At 38.7% G+C, this 17402-nt stretch overlaps 2 protein-coding genes across 5 annotated transcripts in view; both read left to right on the top strand.

Annotated features, from left to right (window-relative positions):
* The first annotated feature begins 1313 nt into the window (after positions 1-1313).
* LOC118403413 (ubiquitin carboxyl-terminal hydrolase 23-like) lies at positions 1314-8198 on the top strand. Its single transcript, XM_035802125.1, has 11 exons — positions 1314-1322; positions 1618-1756; positions 2274-2413; positions 2629-2716; positions 3227-3324; positions 3466-3624; positions 4037-4288; positions 4870-4952; positions 5452-5634; positions 6296-6479; positions 6694-8198. Exons 1-11 carry the CDS (start codon positions 1314-1316, stop codon positions 6853-6855), a joined length of 1497 nt encoding a protein of 498 aa, XP_035658018.1. The 3' UTR covers positions 6856-8198.
* Positions 8199-12104: 3906 nt separating this feature from the next.
* The window catches only part of LOC118403805 (galactose-3-O-sulfotransferase 2-like), a 17817-nt gene continuing 12519 nt past the window's right edge, over positions 12105-17402 (top strand). For 2 of the 4 annotated variants that reach the window (XM_035802605.1, XM_035802610.1), the window contains exons 1-4: positions 12105-13102; positions 13583-13748; positions 14323-14446; positions 16141-16265. In XM_035802605.1, the coding sequence (XP_035658498.1) occupies positions 13606-13748; positions 14323-14446; positions 16141-16265 (392 nt within the window). In that variant the 5' untranslated portion in view covers positions 12105-13102; positions 13583-13605. Of the gene's footprint in view, positions 13103-13582; positions 13749-14322; positions 14447-16140; positions 16266-16727; positions 17070-17402 lie in introns of all 4 variants that reach the window. The other 2 variants (XM_035802604.1, XM_035802603.1) reach the window with 2 other exon arrangements.

Raw genomic sequence — 17402 nt, 5'->3', positions numbered from 1 at the left:
GCGAAAGTTGCAGCGGAGCGGCGACAATACAAAGCCGCTAACCAACAATGCCAAGGCGCACTCTTCCCGCTTTTACTTCCTCATTGCGTCGGTCTTTGTTTGCGGGCATAGCCAGAATGTTCCGTAACCAGAACGTTGGCAATACTCCCGCCCTCCTTCGGAACTCGCTTAATAATATGTTCCATCTGACTCTAATATTGTTATTATATTTGTTATTTTGGTACCCTATTAGCCCATGTGGACTGAGCGACGCAAGATACAATATTAAACATTCATTCATTCATACTGTGACGGTAAATGTCAGGAGTAAAAATGTGTCAAACTTACGATATGTCTCCGCAAAGGGACTTGACGTTATTTACCGGGGGGAGGGCTGATGCAAAATGGGTCAGGTAAAAAAACGGCGATCTTTTCCACTACACATGTACGATATTTACACAAAAGAAACTAAATTAATGTTCTACTTCGAAGAGACTTGGGTACATTTTAGCGATATCGTGACGAAAACCGCTTCAATACTGCTGTAATCATTCCAAAACGGGAGTTATTTCGGCCCACCAACAAACTTGCCTAAAAATTTTCGCGCCATCATATGCATGATTACGCTATATGCACGCAGCAGAGAGCCCGCTGTCACGAAAGTAAACATCGTAATGTTTTATCCCGTTGCCGTCCGTGAACCATGGTAGTACCCCTTTCTTTCAGCAACCTTCAGCAGGGGTTAGTATGGAAAATATCTATTTCGCGTATTCTAATTTCTATTCATGTTTACGCGCAAACATTATGCACTGAGCATGTTACTCTAACCAAAAAGCGGACCTAATTACTCTTCCGACACGTGAAAATGACAATTAACGGTACATTTTACTTTTTCATAGGTCCGGTAGGTGGCTCATCTCGTGACGTCAAGTACAGACCACCTTTGGGGAGGTGTTGCTAGGCAACGGAGTGACGTGAGACGAAAATAGTTCAAGATGTTATTAAGGGGAATGTATTCTTTCGTTTACCAAGTCATCTTAATAATCGATGGAATTAAGGTCTAATTCCTGTAAGTACAAAGAGTCCGTGGCCAATAAATGATTTGGAGTCAAAAGCTTGTGTTTAGGTCGATGATAAATTCCCTTTCATCGCCCCACTTGATATCAAAAGGATTTGGAGATGGAAGCTAGTATATTACTGCTATGATCATGACGGAAAGTTTCGTAATGCCATCGATTTGCGGACGTGTACCTTCCTTTGTTTTGAGTGCTGCTGTTTTACATACAAGTATCCAAACTAGTTGCTGTATCATCACTTTACAATACAAGAACAAAATGGTACAGGTTTGTAAAACTTAAGACCTACCTGAAACATTAAGAAGCATTTGCACATGTAGTATAGGCATCCTCCTGCTGTATTGTCCTAACTTCCTCTTGATTGAGTGTAGACGAGTGAACTGGAGGCACAAGATTGAACATGATTACACAAGAGTTAACTAGTGGAAATTAGAGTGTACAGTGTGAAGTAGCATGTACAGTGTGAAGTAGCATGTACAGTGTGAAGTAGAGTGTACAGTCGAGAAAAAAAACAGAACACAGAACCAGATGTGACATGCTGAATTAAATCTTTTCCTTACAGTATAAGAATATTGATGCTATTTACTTGCTCGTGGTCGAAGACTTGTTCACCTCATGGACCACTTTGAAGCCACTGGCCACATCAGAGGTTGAGGATGTTGGGGATTCGCTGGAAACATTGTACAGCAATGAACTTTCAGGTATCATTGGCATATTGTCTGGCAACTATGCAAGGGTGTTTGGTTCCTGCTTGGAACATTTAGCCCTGTGGTTTAAGTGCATATTGATTAGTTTTGGTATTAGGAAGAAAAATCAAATAGTACTAACCTTTGTGACTGGTGTTTTAAAAAACTTTTATACATGTTTCAGTGACTATGCAAAAAAGATTTGTCATTATGTAAATTGTATCAACTGCATCATCTTCAATTCTAGCATTTTCTCATCACTTTTGTAGATGACACCCTGATGTACAAAATTTTGGTTACCAACGTTCTTGTTGCTTCCCATCTGAGAACTGTCAGTTAACAATTTTTCTCATGGATTATGCAACTTTGTTATTCATTTGTCATACTGCATATCTGTCAATGTTTCTGTCTCACTTTAAATCATATATTTCTTACACACACAGACAGACAGACAGACATACAGAAACATGTACACCTATTAAAATATCTGGGCATCTAATTGATTGTTAAATTCTGTTACACTAATTGACAGGTGGCCCTCCAACAGTCTTGGCTAAGAGGAAGGATGAAGAAGGAGCAAGGACATTGGCAAACATGCTGTCGACCAGGCTGGAGTGCAGGATAAACTATACTAAAGATTACATCAACAATGCTAACTCTACAGAAGACGAGGTACTTTCCTATCAGGAAATGAAAAGTTGCAAAGAATACTATGATTGATGTTGTGATTGACCGTTCCCATCAAATACTTGTTCTATTTTACATGATTTTGTAAAAAAGGCTAAAACCATGTGTTTTGAGAAAACCATATTGGTTTTTAATTTGTTTTTGAACACATATATTTGCTTGCAATGCAGAGGAAAGTATGGTCCAAGAAAATGAAGTAGTTAGTCCTTGATGTTAGCCACGACTGGACCAATGCGCTGGCCGGTGTGGAGAGTGCGCTAAACACTTCGACTTTCTTCAATGACCTAGGTGACTTATATTATTCAATCACATCCCTATGGAAACCCACCTTACTCACAGGTACATTGTCTAACCTGGTCTGAATACAAAGTTAACATACCTTACTCACCTGTAAGGTGTCGTACCTAGTCTGTATTCAAAGAAACAGACCGTAATCAACTGTAAAATGTCATACATAGTCTATAGTCTTACCTTGCCCATAGTCAAAGACACACATCTCACCTGTACAGTGTCTTACCTGGTCTGAAGTCAAAGGAAAGATGACTTTCTCACCTGTACAGCATCTTACTCTGCCCATATTCAACGGCACACATCTTACTCACCTGTGCAATGTATTAGTACAAAAACGTCGTCCTCACCTGTACATCTCTTTGTGATGGTAACCCATACTACACAATATCATAATCACAAATCTAGCAAGTCCTCGTCGACTTGATGGACGAACAACATACACATATTAAAAGTATTACCTTGATTATTCAGTTATAGTCAGCTGACTGCTGTTTTCATAATTCACAGACGGCCACACCCCCTACAAGCTGAAGTTTGGAGTGCCAAGTAGCAGGGAGACGAGAGATCCACTCCAACCTGATGGAATAAGAGATAACAGCAGGGAGGTAAGTTGAGCTGTGGATTTGTAAAACATGTTGATTACATGTCTGTATTGCATGTATTGCATTGTATTCTTTATTCCCTCAGAGCTCTCTCATTGATAATTATATGTGAATTGACACAAAACATCCATGCCAATTGTACAGGATGTCATTCAAAGAGCAAGATGTTACTGGCATGAAGCCAGGGCAACAAACATCGACAAAACAGTTTCCGAGACCACGAATGAGCTTCCACCAACCAGAGAGTCACAACCAAGAGAGCATGTTCAGCAGGAGAGGAGGAGGCAGGGCAGAGGCATCTTGGTCTGTTATATTTCCCCTTGTTTTAAAAATGGAAAAGGTATCCCATTTTATGCTTTGAGTTTAAGTGACCGACTTTGTATTTTATGATTTGATTTGCCGTTGTTTTCGAATGATTTTCCTTTTCTAATGTTTAACCCAATCCATTTAAGCCACAAGGACATAACGCTAAACAATTTAGTATTCAAACATTGAAGGAAAGGGTATAGAATGACTAATATAACTGCAAATACCTGCACAGATCTACATATCAGAATAAAAGTGTGTCCAAGGCCACATTATAGTCGAAGCAATAAATATTGCTACATCACTAAGATTACTTAATGGCATTTTAATGTTTGACTCCACTTTTTCTGCACTTAAATATGTGCAACCAGCACGCACTGATGAAACATTATACTTTTCCTTATAACAGTGTATCAAAAGATACGGGAACACCTGCTATGTACTAAGCTTACTACAGGCCCTAGCAGCCGTTAGGGCCAACAACAAGTTTGCGAACATCGCTGCGGGCAACCACAGTCATCAGAACCACCCATGGAATCACATGATGCCTGTGATGGAGATGCTGTGCACTGTGGTCCCGGGTAACCAACCCATTAAGAATCAATCAGCTATTGAGAGGATAAAGAATCACTTTCCACACTTCTCAAATGATAGGCAACAGGTAATAAAAGAGACCGTATACATTCTCAATAAGCTTTGTATTTACATTTGATGTTTGTTTGTCTAATGCATGTATTAGAAAGGCTGGTAATATTTAGGAAATGCAGCACTAAATTCACCTTAGTTGACTGTATTGTTCGCTTTGACTTTGAGTTAAAGGCAACAAATAACAGAAACAACAGTTACTTTATGTCCAGTTAGTATGATACATAATTTGCAAGTCTGTTCTAGATAACAACAAGTGTCAGTAGAAAACATAGTCTTTGACGAAAATATGGTTTCTATGTCGGTTGTGTCTTCTGTGGCGTTTGACATCAGTGTGTTTACATCGCATACATACATCAAATCGACGTTTAAAAAATATGCAATCATGTACGCATTAGCAGCAAAATCATAGAGGAGATTTATGAAATTATCACAATTATAAAAAAAAATACCAAGGAAAAAAATAATGTGCATCAACGTGCAACTGAGTACAGACGACATGCCAAACCACATACTCATGACATAGACCAATTAAAAAACTATGTTGAAGGAGGTTAGCCTCCAGTCACAAAGTAATTACATTCTGTCCACTTTCAGGACACCTGGGAGTTCTTTTTTGCAGTTATGCAGTATCCACAATGTCCAGTGTGTCAGGGGCACAGCTGTCTTTTAGTTGACAGGTAGGGAATATATAATTTCAAATTCAACAACAGTAATGCAACCAAAGTTGACATATACTTAACATGTGATGTTTAATTAAATGTACTTAAAATGTTATGTGTGATAAAACACAGGTCAGTGCTGTTTAGAAAATCCACAGGTAGATGCGTGTCTGATATGCAAGCTGATGAACAACTTGATATAAAGAATGACTCAAGTATACTAAGTAAAATTTGGACACTGAAATTTTATGTTCTAAGAAACCTTGTGCAGACATATATACATATATATATACCTAACGGTGCACACCCCAGTTCTTCCCCGGCCGGGGTCTGTGGTAGTGCGCGACAAAAAATGACGAAGGGTCCATGTTTGAGTTGACATTTCTCATTATTTCCCTGGTAGAGCTGGTTCCCTAGACTTTAGGGTATGCCGCCTCAAATTGAAACCCCAACTAAACTGGGGTGTGCCCCCTTAAGTTTTTAACACATAATGATACGTTTTATTTGCCCTTGCTAGGCTGTTTAGGGTTGCCATGGCAAATTTCTCACAATGCGTGTGCGAGAACACATCATTAGCTGGCCATGTTGAGCAGCACCATATCGACTTAGACCTGAAGGTGGAAGACGAACACACGACACTACAATCAGTCCTCGACGATGTGTTTGTCCCTGCTCCTTCCGAGCTAACATGCTCAGTATGGTAGGCAGCATTGTTGATTTTTTTTAATGTAATTACTGCATATAGGTTTATCTTCGGTTGCCATCTCTTCCTCTTAGACCACACCAACTTAATTTTATGGATACCCCAAAAGTAATGCGCGTGGGCAAAGAAATGAAAAGCCAGCAAAGAAAAAAAATTCTGCTAAACCACAGGATTGCAAAGCTGGTATATAACGAAGTGAACTACAGGACACAGTGTATGGAAATAAACAAGTCTTTATCAATTATTTGCAGGAGGAACATGTATGATGTAGGTTACCCTGTTCATCTTTGCAGACTGAGCTAAAGTTTGATTGACAAGAACAAAGAAATACACTTATTAGAAGGTATTATGGCTCAAAGGAAAGTGAATGATATATTACTATAATTAAATTTGAAGTGCACTCAAAACATGGGTCAGCAATTTCCCAACTTGTGTGTAGCCTCCTCGGAGGTGAATTTTTTTTGAGAACAGATGAAAACTAATGCGCGCGTGGATGGCATCCATAAAACTAAGTCGTCAGTGTGGCCTTACCTGTGTAGACATGATTTTTGTGGTAATGTGAAATCAATTTACAGCATATATATGATAATTGTTGGGTACTCTAAGAAATACTTACATTGAGGATGCTACATGTAACAAGTGCCTTATCATTTTGCAGTCATCAGAAGCAGCAGACGACTCGACAAATTTTGGTTTCCGTAAGTCCTCTGCTTGTCCTTAGAGTTAAGAGATGGACCGAGGCAGGACTGAAAAACCGACGCCCTGTGCACTTCTGCCTTGGTGAGATTGTACGTGTGATAGTGGATGATACAGAGATCTCATACGTATTGAAGGCAGCAGTGGTAAGTTTTGAGATGGGGCTTTAGTACGGTAGAGTACAAAATATGTGAATGCTTGTATGTAACAGTCATGACCATGCAATGCCTGTTGTGCTTGATTAAAAAAGAAAGTCAGCATCAAAGATCACAAGAAAATACCAAAATGCTACTAAAAGTACTAGTTGTCAATATGTGCCTTGCCCTTTCAAATTATTTTTGTCCTTCCTTTCCAATATAGATCCACCATGGACAAACTATTTCCAGTGGCCATTACAGTGCGGTGGTGTTGGTTGAGGGAACAACCTATGAGGCTGATGACCAGGTTACCCAAACTGTTGTTACTTTAAGTCAGAAATACCTTGCTGATTGTTACATGTTCACCCTTGAGAGGCAACACTGATAAGATTACAAGCCATGCTAGGCCATACTAATAAGACTACATGCTGTGTTAGGCCATACTGATAAGACTACATGCTGTGTTAGGCCATACTGATAAGACTACATCATACATGCTGTGTTAGGCCATACTGATAAGACTTCATGCTGTGTTAGGCCATACTGATAAGACTACATCATACATGCTGTGTTAGGCCATACTGATAAGACTACATCATACATGCTGTGTTAGGCCATACTGATAAGACTACATCATACATGCTGTGTTAGGCCATACTAATAAGACTACATGCTGTGTTAGGCCATACTGATAAGACTACATCGTACATGCTGTGTTAGGCCATACTGATAAGACTACATCATACATGCTGTGTTAGGCCATACTGATAAGACTACATGCTGTGTTAGGCAATACTGATAAGGTTACATGCCATACTAGGCCATAATGATAAGATTACAAGCCATGCTAGGCCATACTACATGCTGTGTTAGGCCATACTGATAAGACTACATCGTACATGCTGTGTTAGGCCATACTGCACTGATAAGGTTACATGCCATACTAGGCCATAACGATAAGATTACAAGCAATGCTAGGCCATACTGATAAGACTACATGCTGTGTTAGGCCATACTGATAAGGTTACATGCCATGCTAGGCCATACGAACAAGATTGCAAGCCACAAAACTGAAAAGGAAAAACAATTTTCAATGCCACACTTCCTTTTGTTCCCAAGAAAAGTTGATGGAAGACTTCTTGAAACGATGTTTACCTTACCTTACCTAGTCCCATTCTCATGATGCAATTCCAAAATAAAAAAAAGGCAGAAAATTTGTCAATTGAATGTTGTTAGAAAAATTAATAATCTTTTTTGTTCCATCTACAGGGCTAAATGTAATTGTAAAATATCACAGTAAACAATTAACTATGTGGGTGCATATATAGCTCCAATTTTTGGTGGACCTGGGTGCACAAAGAGTTTTTCGAGCCCTGATGTATAATGCAACAGTGTTAAGTGAACAATTCCAGTGCTGTTATCTTTGGGATCAGATTTCAAATTTACTTGCAAAGTTTAAAACAGGAATAAAAAAACATGCGTGTGAAAAATAAAAACAATGAAATGTCTATAACCCTTTATACTTTGAAACTTTATTGAAGCTAACATACAACATAATAATATCAATGAAAGTTAAGTTGTGTTGCAAGGGAACAGAATAGAAAACTAGAAGGGCAACATTTTTGGAAAAATGCAGGATGTGGGCGAAGGGAAAAGAAAGCAAAAATCGCAAGAAAAGAAACAACAAGAAAGGCAACATTTTCGCGAAAATGCACGAAAAAAAGATTTCCGTCGACGGAATCGATCCCGGAACGTTGGATTACATCAGGTGAATAATACCACTGACCTAGTTCTACAACATGTTGTTAGCTCCCGTTTTAATAGATATACAGATGTATTGCGTAGCTTGAACACATCTGTTCACCGTTGAATTTGCAAGATTACATGGTCCAGTTTTCTGAATATAATGTTTTTGTGTCCAAATTTATCAATCTCGTTCATTCCATGGCGGGCAACTTCTTCCTTGAGCGCCTGTTTGGTCGAACGCATGGCCGATGTACTGCCGTCTCAGCTGCTATTATCAAACTGCATGCCGAATGCCATTTTGTGATCTGTGCGTTGGTTCACCTCTGCGTACAGTCGAGACAGTCTGCGACTTAATTCCAATCAAAAATCTGGAAACGCAGAGTATATGTTTACAGCTTTCATTTTTTCTGAGTTCTGATTGGCAATTATGAGTTCTGATTAGGATGACAAACACAATCGGCATCGAGTTTGATAATAATCAAACTCGATGCCGATTGTGTTCTGTTCGTTGATAGGTTCACCTCTGACGTAAAACCGAGAAAGTGCGACTCTAAGAGTAGAGTAGAGTAGAGTAGAGTAGAGTACTACGTAGAGTAGATTCTTTGGTTTGGTAGGAGTAAGCCAATCAAAAAGCTTAAAACGTGGAGTACATGTTTACAGCTTCCATTTTTTCTGATTTCCGGTTGGAATATGCAAATATCTGATGAAAAACTAAATGTGGGGGATTAAGTTCTATTGCAATTAAAATCGATTAGCGAGGGCAAGTAGTTTCACAAGTGAACAAAATCGAAAGAAATAATTCAGTTTTCTTGCAATTAAAATCGATTGGCGAGGGCAAGATGAATCAAAAGACATTAAAGAAAGCAAATACAACAATACAAAACGGAAGGAAAATAAAAATTTAAGACATGCAAAATAAATATTATAACTAAGATTTATGGATGATATGTTTTTAAAAAGTCTTACACAAAGCCTTGGCCTCTTGGCAGCTTCTGCTGACGAAGGATCGCTGCCGGCTTCTTCTTCTACGGTCTCCGACTCAAACTGGGGGGAACCGACGCCACGGATCAGGCCCTGCAATGTTGTTGTTTTCTTCGCGCACGTGGGCCCCCCTCCCCCTCTGCCTCGCCGGAGCTGAGGAAAATTAGGTTCCAGGTGCTTCCTATAGCTCTGAAGGCTGTGTTTCTTGGATCCCAGCATCATCTTTAAGGCCTCGGGCTGGTGTTGTGCCGTCGCCTCTGCGATCACCCAGACGCCCACGGCCTGACTTCGGGCAATCAACTTGGCTCTTCACGAAGCGCAAAAAAAGATATTAGCTTCTTTTCACCCTTTGACATCCGGGAATTCTATGCTCTATGGCCGAACTTGAGATCGTTACCGATGTGGTCGCGGAGATCAGCGAGGTTAAAGCCGAACATGCACGTTCTTGGCGAAGAATATATCGTAATAAGTACCGAAAACTACCGAAACACAGATGATGTCATGTTTTGATCATGAGCAGCGTTCTCTTGTCCGGAGTTTCCAGCGTGCGTAATCTCTGGACCAGGCGTTCTCTTGTCAAAAAGTGGATATAAGAACGTAATATTAGTTGAGACCTTTAACTTGATCATCCTCGGATCAGCCGAAGAATGGTACATTTCGTTCTTTTCACGATTTTTGGCCAAAATAATGACCCACATACTCTGTGATGTAACAATGACCCGGAAACAGATCATCACGTCGATGAAGCAGGCACTGCAAAACCCCCATAGGGTGCGAAATTCGGCAAAAAAACATGGCGGAAACGTACAAGAATCTGAGGAGAGATCAAGTTTGACGTAGCGAACCTTGCTTCTAATTGAAGTCAAAGTCGTTTCGTGAACATCAGGTTGTACTCTGACTTATCGGCTTTACGGGGACACATGTTACGGCTTGATGTGACGTATAGTGTCTGAGCTATGACTTCTTATATATACCATACAAATGGGTCATTTTCGCGCGTGACAATTAAGCTGAGGATACCGTATGATTTCGGTTTAGCTTTTTGGGCCCTGAAATCCTCTCAGAACGGGCGAAAGAAAAATGCTATATATTCTTTGTGTAAGGCTACATCCACTGCCTTTGTACTGCCGACACTTGCTTCGGATGTGTCCCTTCTTTCCACAATTGTGGCATTTTGTTCTGGATTGGGAAAGAGAGACAGTAAACAATTAGCATGGAAGGCAATGGTACTATTTGTTTGTAAAGATGACAAATTGGTGGGAAGCATTGTTACATTTCATTCTGTGACTATTTTTGTAATGTGATTAAGTCAAACCTTATAGGGTAACCTGGTTGCTTAAATGACTTTCTACCATTTGAAAACTAGAAATGAAATCTTTGCATGCTCTAACTTGATGCAATACAGACGAAGAACAAACTAAATGTATGCAATTACTTTTGCAGTTTCTTGCAGTTTTTCTTGATGTGGCCCGGCTTTTTGCAGAAACAGCAAGATCTGGAATGGAAGGGAAAAGAAGGCTATTCAATATGGAAAATTACAAAATCAAATCTTGCATAATTCTATTGTCACAGTGTTGAATAATTTTTTTCAATTCTTTTTTTCAATCTTAGAAACACAGCTTTAGATAAAAACTTAGATAGAAGCGTGTAGCATACTTGCGCAACGTTTGATCCGATGCATCAGTCCATTTACTCCAATTCCTGAAAGGGAAAAGACGTAATTCCATCAACAAATGGAACCTGACACAACATTTATAGTTAGTTTTGCTTGACACATATGTGTTATTTGATATTTTTACTATTACAATGTACTTTAATTGTGAAAAGAAAGGTGAGCTGGTTATTAGTACTATGTGAAAGAACTTACCCAATTGAAGGTTTGGTGTTCGGGTCCCTATATTGGCTGGAAAAAAAATTCGTATGTAATCAGATTCTGCGATGATGTCACAGCAGCCACAGTGTGAGTGTGTGTGTGTGTGTGTGTGTGTGTGTGTGTGTGTGTGTGTAAATAGCATTTCAAAGGGTCAGGTTTAGACAGCATATCAAATTGTTCCGAAGAATCGTGCCTTAGGACTCCTCTAGAGTCAGCGCTTCATATGCTGAAGATTTGGTCACCAGTATAACCCCCTCACACACATACATAAATTGAAACATCACTTACATATCAATTTCTAATTTGATCTGCTGTTTTTTTTTTATATGCCAACTAGGGATATAATCTGCTGACGTCTTCCTGTCAATCCTGTTTACAATATCACCAAATGTAATATAAAAGAACTGACGCAAATGGATTGGAGGCTTTGTCTTTGCTGCAAAAAAATAAGAAAAGCAACAATCTATAACATACATAGAGAAAGACAGTAGTACTGCATGTATTTATTGGTGGATAAGGTAATGTTCGTATTCTTAAAAATATATCCAAATGTACTGGAAAAGAACTTACATGATCCCATTCTGGCTTCTCAGTATCTGAATATAGTAACAAGAATTGGAGCAACCATTAGTATCACACTTTCACAGACAAGTCTTTTATTTCTGTAATTAATAGGTGCTGGAAAAAAACTCATTTGGCATTGTTTCCTGACCCTGGTGGGGGTGGGGGCTGCAAAAAAGAATGTGCAATATAATACATATGTATATATTTATTATTTACATCATAGAGGGATAGAGAAAGAGAATATATTTTAGAGAGGGGAGAGAGAGACAGAGAAAAAAAGTGGTAACTCTTTGTTACCAGAATATAACATGTTTAGTTTTAACACAACTGTAAAGTTTTATAAAGTATTATGGTGGATAAGGTTCAATGTGTATATGATTATCTATGTATGCATCTTTTGAATTTTGATTTTTTTTTTGGATTTGTATGTTTGTACGGACAAAAATAAGGTTGCAAGACATATGTAAGTTCTCAAAAGTTGTTTTATTAAAGCTGTAAAAAAGATTCAAAGTGTACATGATTTGTGCTTATATCTTTCCTGTTAGATATATGGCGAGAAGTAATAAGAGTGCGTGTTTGAGCTTATCATTTTAACTCGTTCTTGTGGGGACTAAAAACTCCTCAGTAAATGTGACTACCAGTATTTCATAAGTCTGCAATACAAGCAAAGACAAATATTTTCCTACCCATCCCTAACAATAGATTTAAAGTAGAAATGGTAGGCTTCACCGTATGTGAAGGTAAACATTCTGCATTTGCTCGCAAATGTTACCTATCTAGTTTTGAAATCATTTTCCTTGTCAAAACATTTTGTTTATTTTCAAATATTTTACTTGTAGCCAAGAGTAGGCATCCTGTAGCCCGATATTCTGTCGTACGCGCATACCAACGGGAAAGAATACCCTAGCAACCGATCGCCGTGTGCGGTCGGTGCCGATTTATATGTTAATCCCTAGCCGGCGGCTAGAGAGAAGCGACCAGTCGAACCCGACAGCCAATACATTTGTATATGTTGTTGGCGACCATACCCCCCCCCCCTTTCGTCTGAATAGGTTTAATACATGAAGCAAAAGTTTACAAGGTTTGCTTTGCAGTGACAGGTTTGAAAGTTTATATAACAAAAAAGTCACACTAGATAATGCGATTTCGTAGCAGGTTTGAACATCGGCTAATGTCCAAGTATGTTGTCAAATTTGTAACTAGGTCGCCTAGCCTTCGGCGAAGTAGAGAAGAAGAAAACATTTGATGACGCACGTCTTCTTGGAAGGCCTGCTTTCAGACCTATTCACGTGCCATGCCCACATATTATTCGTCAAACAACAGGTTGGTACGTTTTCACATGTATCTGCAACCCGTCATACTAGATACTGGAATTTCTCGGTTGGCCTGATTGGCCTTTTTTGGCGTACCTTATTACCTAGATACATCGACGTATCGTGCAACTGAATCGACAGTCAGTTAGAAGACGGTATGTTTTAACGTTTTGTTTACCGTGTTTGATATAGACGATAACAGTGAAATTTGATAGATTCTATTTATAACAACCAAAGCCAGTAGTACCCAAGCTTTGCATGTTTTTGGCACATACTTTAATGGCAGAAAATAGACTCCATCTAGAAATAACAGAAGTATTTGGCTCACGATAGTCTGGTCCAGTGCTTTTGGCCAAATTTGTCTTTTGATACAATGAATACGAATGTTAGAACTATGATATAGATGTATAACGACCTTTAAATGAGTACTAAATTCCAGATGGGAGTTTTATTTTTCAATAGATTATGTAGCAATGAATAATGAATTAACAATCAACAACCTTTTGGCAGATTTTCAATTGTGGTAAATTACTAGTACGCGAGGTGTGTTGGTAAAACGCACTAAACTCATAAGGACCTTACCCATACATTTCCTTACGTGTTTTTTAATGTTTTTCGTTCGCTCACTTCTACAGCTTGACAGTGGTGACGTCACGAGATGGTCATGGCACGAGAGTTCATGTTTCTCGCACTTTTCCTGACTTGTGTAACAACATACATGTCCATCAGTTTTCCACGGGGATGGAAAGACACGGAGATCTCAGTAAAACCGGCATTTGCTAATCTCCATTCCGCCAAAAGGTAAAAAAAAAAAATGTTTTCGAAATACTTTAGAATAAATGAAGTACATTACTGCACTGTATGCCACACCGGGCTAAGTGAAGGTTACAAGACATGAAATCAATTCACCATAGCCATTGTGATTCGTTGTTAAAGCTATACTACGTTATATTTGACCAGTAAAAAGTATATTTTCCTGCCATTTCTTTACATAGTAAGCTTAGTCTATCCTTAAGCATTGAATACCAAGGCTCAGTGAGAGAAGTTGCAACATCAGTACATCGCACAAACGTTGTTATTTACAGCCATGAGGGTTTAACTCTTGTGGTTCCTTTAGATAAATTACGTAGTATACCATTAATATAAGACTAAAATGTGTCGCCATTTCCCTCTACCAAAGGTCACTACAAGAAAGGAGACTCAAGACACGGAATGTTCGACAGTGCAGTCTATATTCAATATGTGCATCTCCGGAACTGGTCTAAACCGGTTCTCTTGACCTCTGACCCCCACCACTGGGCCATACCATTTGTTTCGGGGGTTTGTACTCTTACATTAACTTTGAGGAGGAAATTACTGTTTCTATTTGATACAGGTCAAAGTTCAAGAGCCTGATGCAGACAGGATACCTGCCCTCAACACAGAGAAATGTAATAACGTCGGTTCCAACAAGCCTTCCTACCTGTGGCCGTCCTGTCACCAATTTTGTATTCATCAAGGTAATAGGGCCTTCACACGGAAATCGAATTAGCAGGAATCAAGCCGAACCAGCCGGATTGAAGTATTTGCAAACTTCGTGTCACATTCGGGACCATTCGGGTGGGAATTCCAAATGGGCCTTAAATCCACACCAGAAGGAATGAGCCGGAATGCCGTCAGAATGAAAATTCTTGTCTATTCCTGTGAATTCTTAATGCATTCTAGACATTCTTACGGCATTCCAAATATTCTTTCGGTCACATTCTGGCAGGATTCGAGGTGGCTTGCCGTTTCGGTTCTCCATCGAATGGGATAAGAATGTTTCGAATAACGTTAGAATGCCGTAGAATGCGGTCAGACTGCAGTCAGAATAGTTAGAATACACTAAGAATCCACTACGAATGCGCATGCCATTCGATATTTCTCCACTTCGAATGCACCTCGACAGTTTTTAACATGTGAAAAACTGTCGAGCCAGCCAAAAGAACGGGGACGAATATATCGAATGCAGTAAGAATGTTTAGAATACAGTACGAATTGCGAGGAATTGCCATGAATAGAAAAAAAAATACATTCGGACGGCATTCCGGCTCATTTGTGCTCTCGTGTGAAGGGGACTTAACTCGGGAACAATGATAGCATTTAGGACTTAATAAATGCCAGTATCAGTGATGATCGTATAGGCTTAGCCTATTTAGATGGGTACAATTTGATGCAAATATTTTATGACTATTCGAAGAATCAACTGCAATGACCTGATAACCATGTAGTGCATGTAGCATTACGTTGTAACGATGTATTGGATTTAGATTATCTTCGTTTCTTTGTTACAGGTAAACAATATTTAAAGACAATTTAATCTCTACAATGCTAACAGTAAATATTCCTATGGTGTTGCCTTAGTATAAGAACTTTCCAAACATGATTTGAATAATATTATGAGTTAGATTTGTAAACATTATAACTTTCATGACTTAGACAAGTCCAACCGTTTTTTCCAGTTAGATTAACTTGTATTGAGTTGCTCTTCTACTTCATTCTATAGTTATGCTTAAGAAAAGTGATTGATGGATGTCAATCAAAGCATCCATACCTCATCTCTGGATAATCTTATCCAGTTGTATACATTAGATTGTATTTAACCAAGCCTAAATTCACCCCATTATGACACCGTGAGTGCAATTTAAAACCACCCATAAAATGTACTCTGGCAAAATAAACAGAAAAACATTTGGCCTTTATGTATCCCCTTTATCTCAAGTAAATCTGTGAAGATTTATGTCCTAACCAGGAATGTTCTTACGTTTAGTATAAATTTAATAGTTTCCCACATACAGAGACCAATGTGTGATGAATGACGCAATGGGGATGGTGATCTTATGATTGTTAAGATAATAATGTCTTGATCGAAATTTTATTCAAAGCAAGAAGAGAATTATGTTCTTGGATTCAGGTGTTTTCTCTCTTAACAGTGTTTCTTAAAGGGTAATGTCTGCATGCTAAGTAACAGTTACAAATGATTAGTTTTGAAGACATTCATTGGAGGCTTCATTTTTCCAAAGATTTATTTTCTCTTATTTCTTGGTGAAGCTTTGTTTCTTACTTTGCAATACAACAATCTCTCATTTTATGATGATGATGATAATGAATTACTCATTTTATACCTCAACTATTTCTGTACCTAACTCCCAATAACACATTTTTTTCTATCCAGGTTCATAAGACAGCTTCTGGCTCCACGTTTAGGGTCCTGGCGAGGTTCGGCCGGAACCACGGCATGACCATCTGCTATCCCGCGCTCCGTAGGAAGGCAATACACATTCAGCTATCATACCCAAGGTAATATAAGATATGTTGCAAAAAGAATGTGTCATGTACTATCTACAAAATATAACATGGAAATATTTTCATTCAAGCTGCAATATGCATTCCCATATTAGCAAATCTAAAAATAATTGGTATTTTCTATAAACTTTAAGTCCGTCTGTGTTGGTAGAAGTACAATTGATATTATATACAATACACGTTCGGTCCAAAAATCATCATAAAACCTCAATAGAATAATTTCAAAGGCAGTTATGAAATAAATAATAAAAGCACGTGGGGTTATTGGTCCATTTTCCCCTCGTACCAACTTTCAGGTCTTTTGACCCCGGAATGAGATTTAAATATTTGACTGAAGGAGGAGGATGAGAAGAAACACCAGGAAAATAATATATTTCAACCCGCATCCGTGGTATATATATGGTGCCTAATTGAATGTCATACATTGATACAAACCCATTAAAATATGCCCCACAGTGGAAAACTGACAAAGGACGACTGTAGACCGTCCCCTGGAAGAAAATACAACCTCATCATACACCATTCAGTCATGAACAAGCCAGCCATGGACCGAGTGATGGAACCCGGCACCAAGTATATCGGCATCTTTCGGGAGCCTCTCAATCATTTTCGATCAATCTTCTTTTGGAAGAGAAGAGTTGCCCGGCGTAACGAAAATCCACTCGGAGCGTTTCTTAATACAACTCACGACCGGAAGAAAACATATTCGAAACACAAAAATTTTCAAGCGTACACAATGGGGTTCCCGAAAAGGCTGATGACCAGCAAAAATGAAACCCAAATATATGAAGAAATTAGGTGGGTTATATTAGTCTTTTTATGGCATTTCACTGATGTTTTACTTAATGCATGATTGATAATAATAATTTGACTTGATAAGTCATACATTAATTGTAACATATTTAATTTTGTTATTTGATATAGGCTCATATAGATTATAACCGTGTGAGTATTGAGGAAACGATGCTGAGTTTGTTACACTGATACATTAGCATGTCCAGGTTAGCCTTGGAGAAAACAAACTTCATTGACAAATTATTACAGAACGGAAACTTTCGTTTTGTTTACTACAGACTCCAAAATTTTACAAGCTAAGCAAAATTGGGTAACACACGTAAATACATCCAGATA

The sequence above is a fragment of the Branchiostoma floridae genome, chromosome 16 (assembly GCF_000003815.2).
Source record: "Branchiostoma floridae strain S238N-H82 chromosome 16, Bfl_VNyyK, whole genome shotgun sequence".
NCBI classification, from domain to species: Eukaryota; Metazoa; Chordata; class Leptocardii; order Amphioxiformes; family Branchiostomatidae; genus Branchiostoma; species Branchiostoma floridae.
This window is presented reverse-complemented; position numbering and strand designations above follow the sequence as displayed.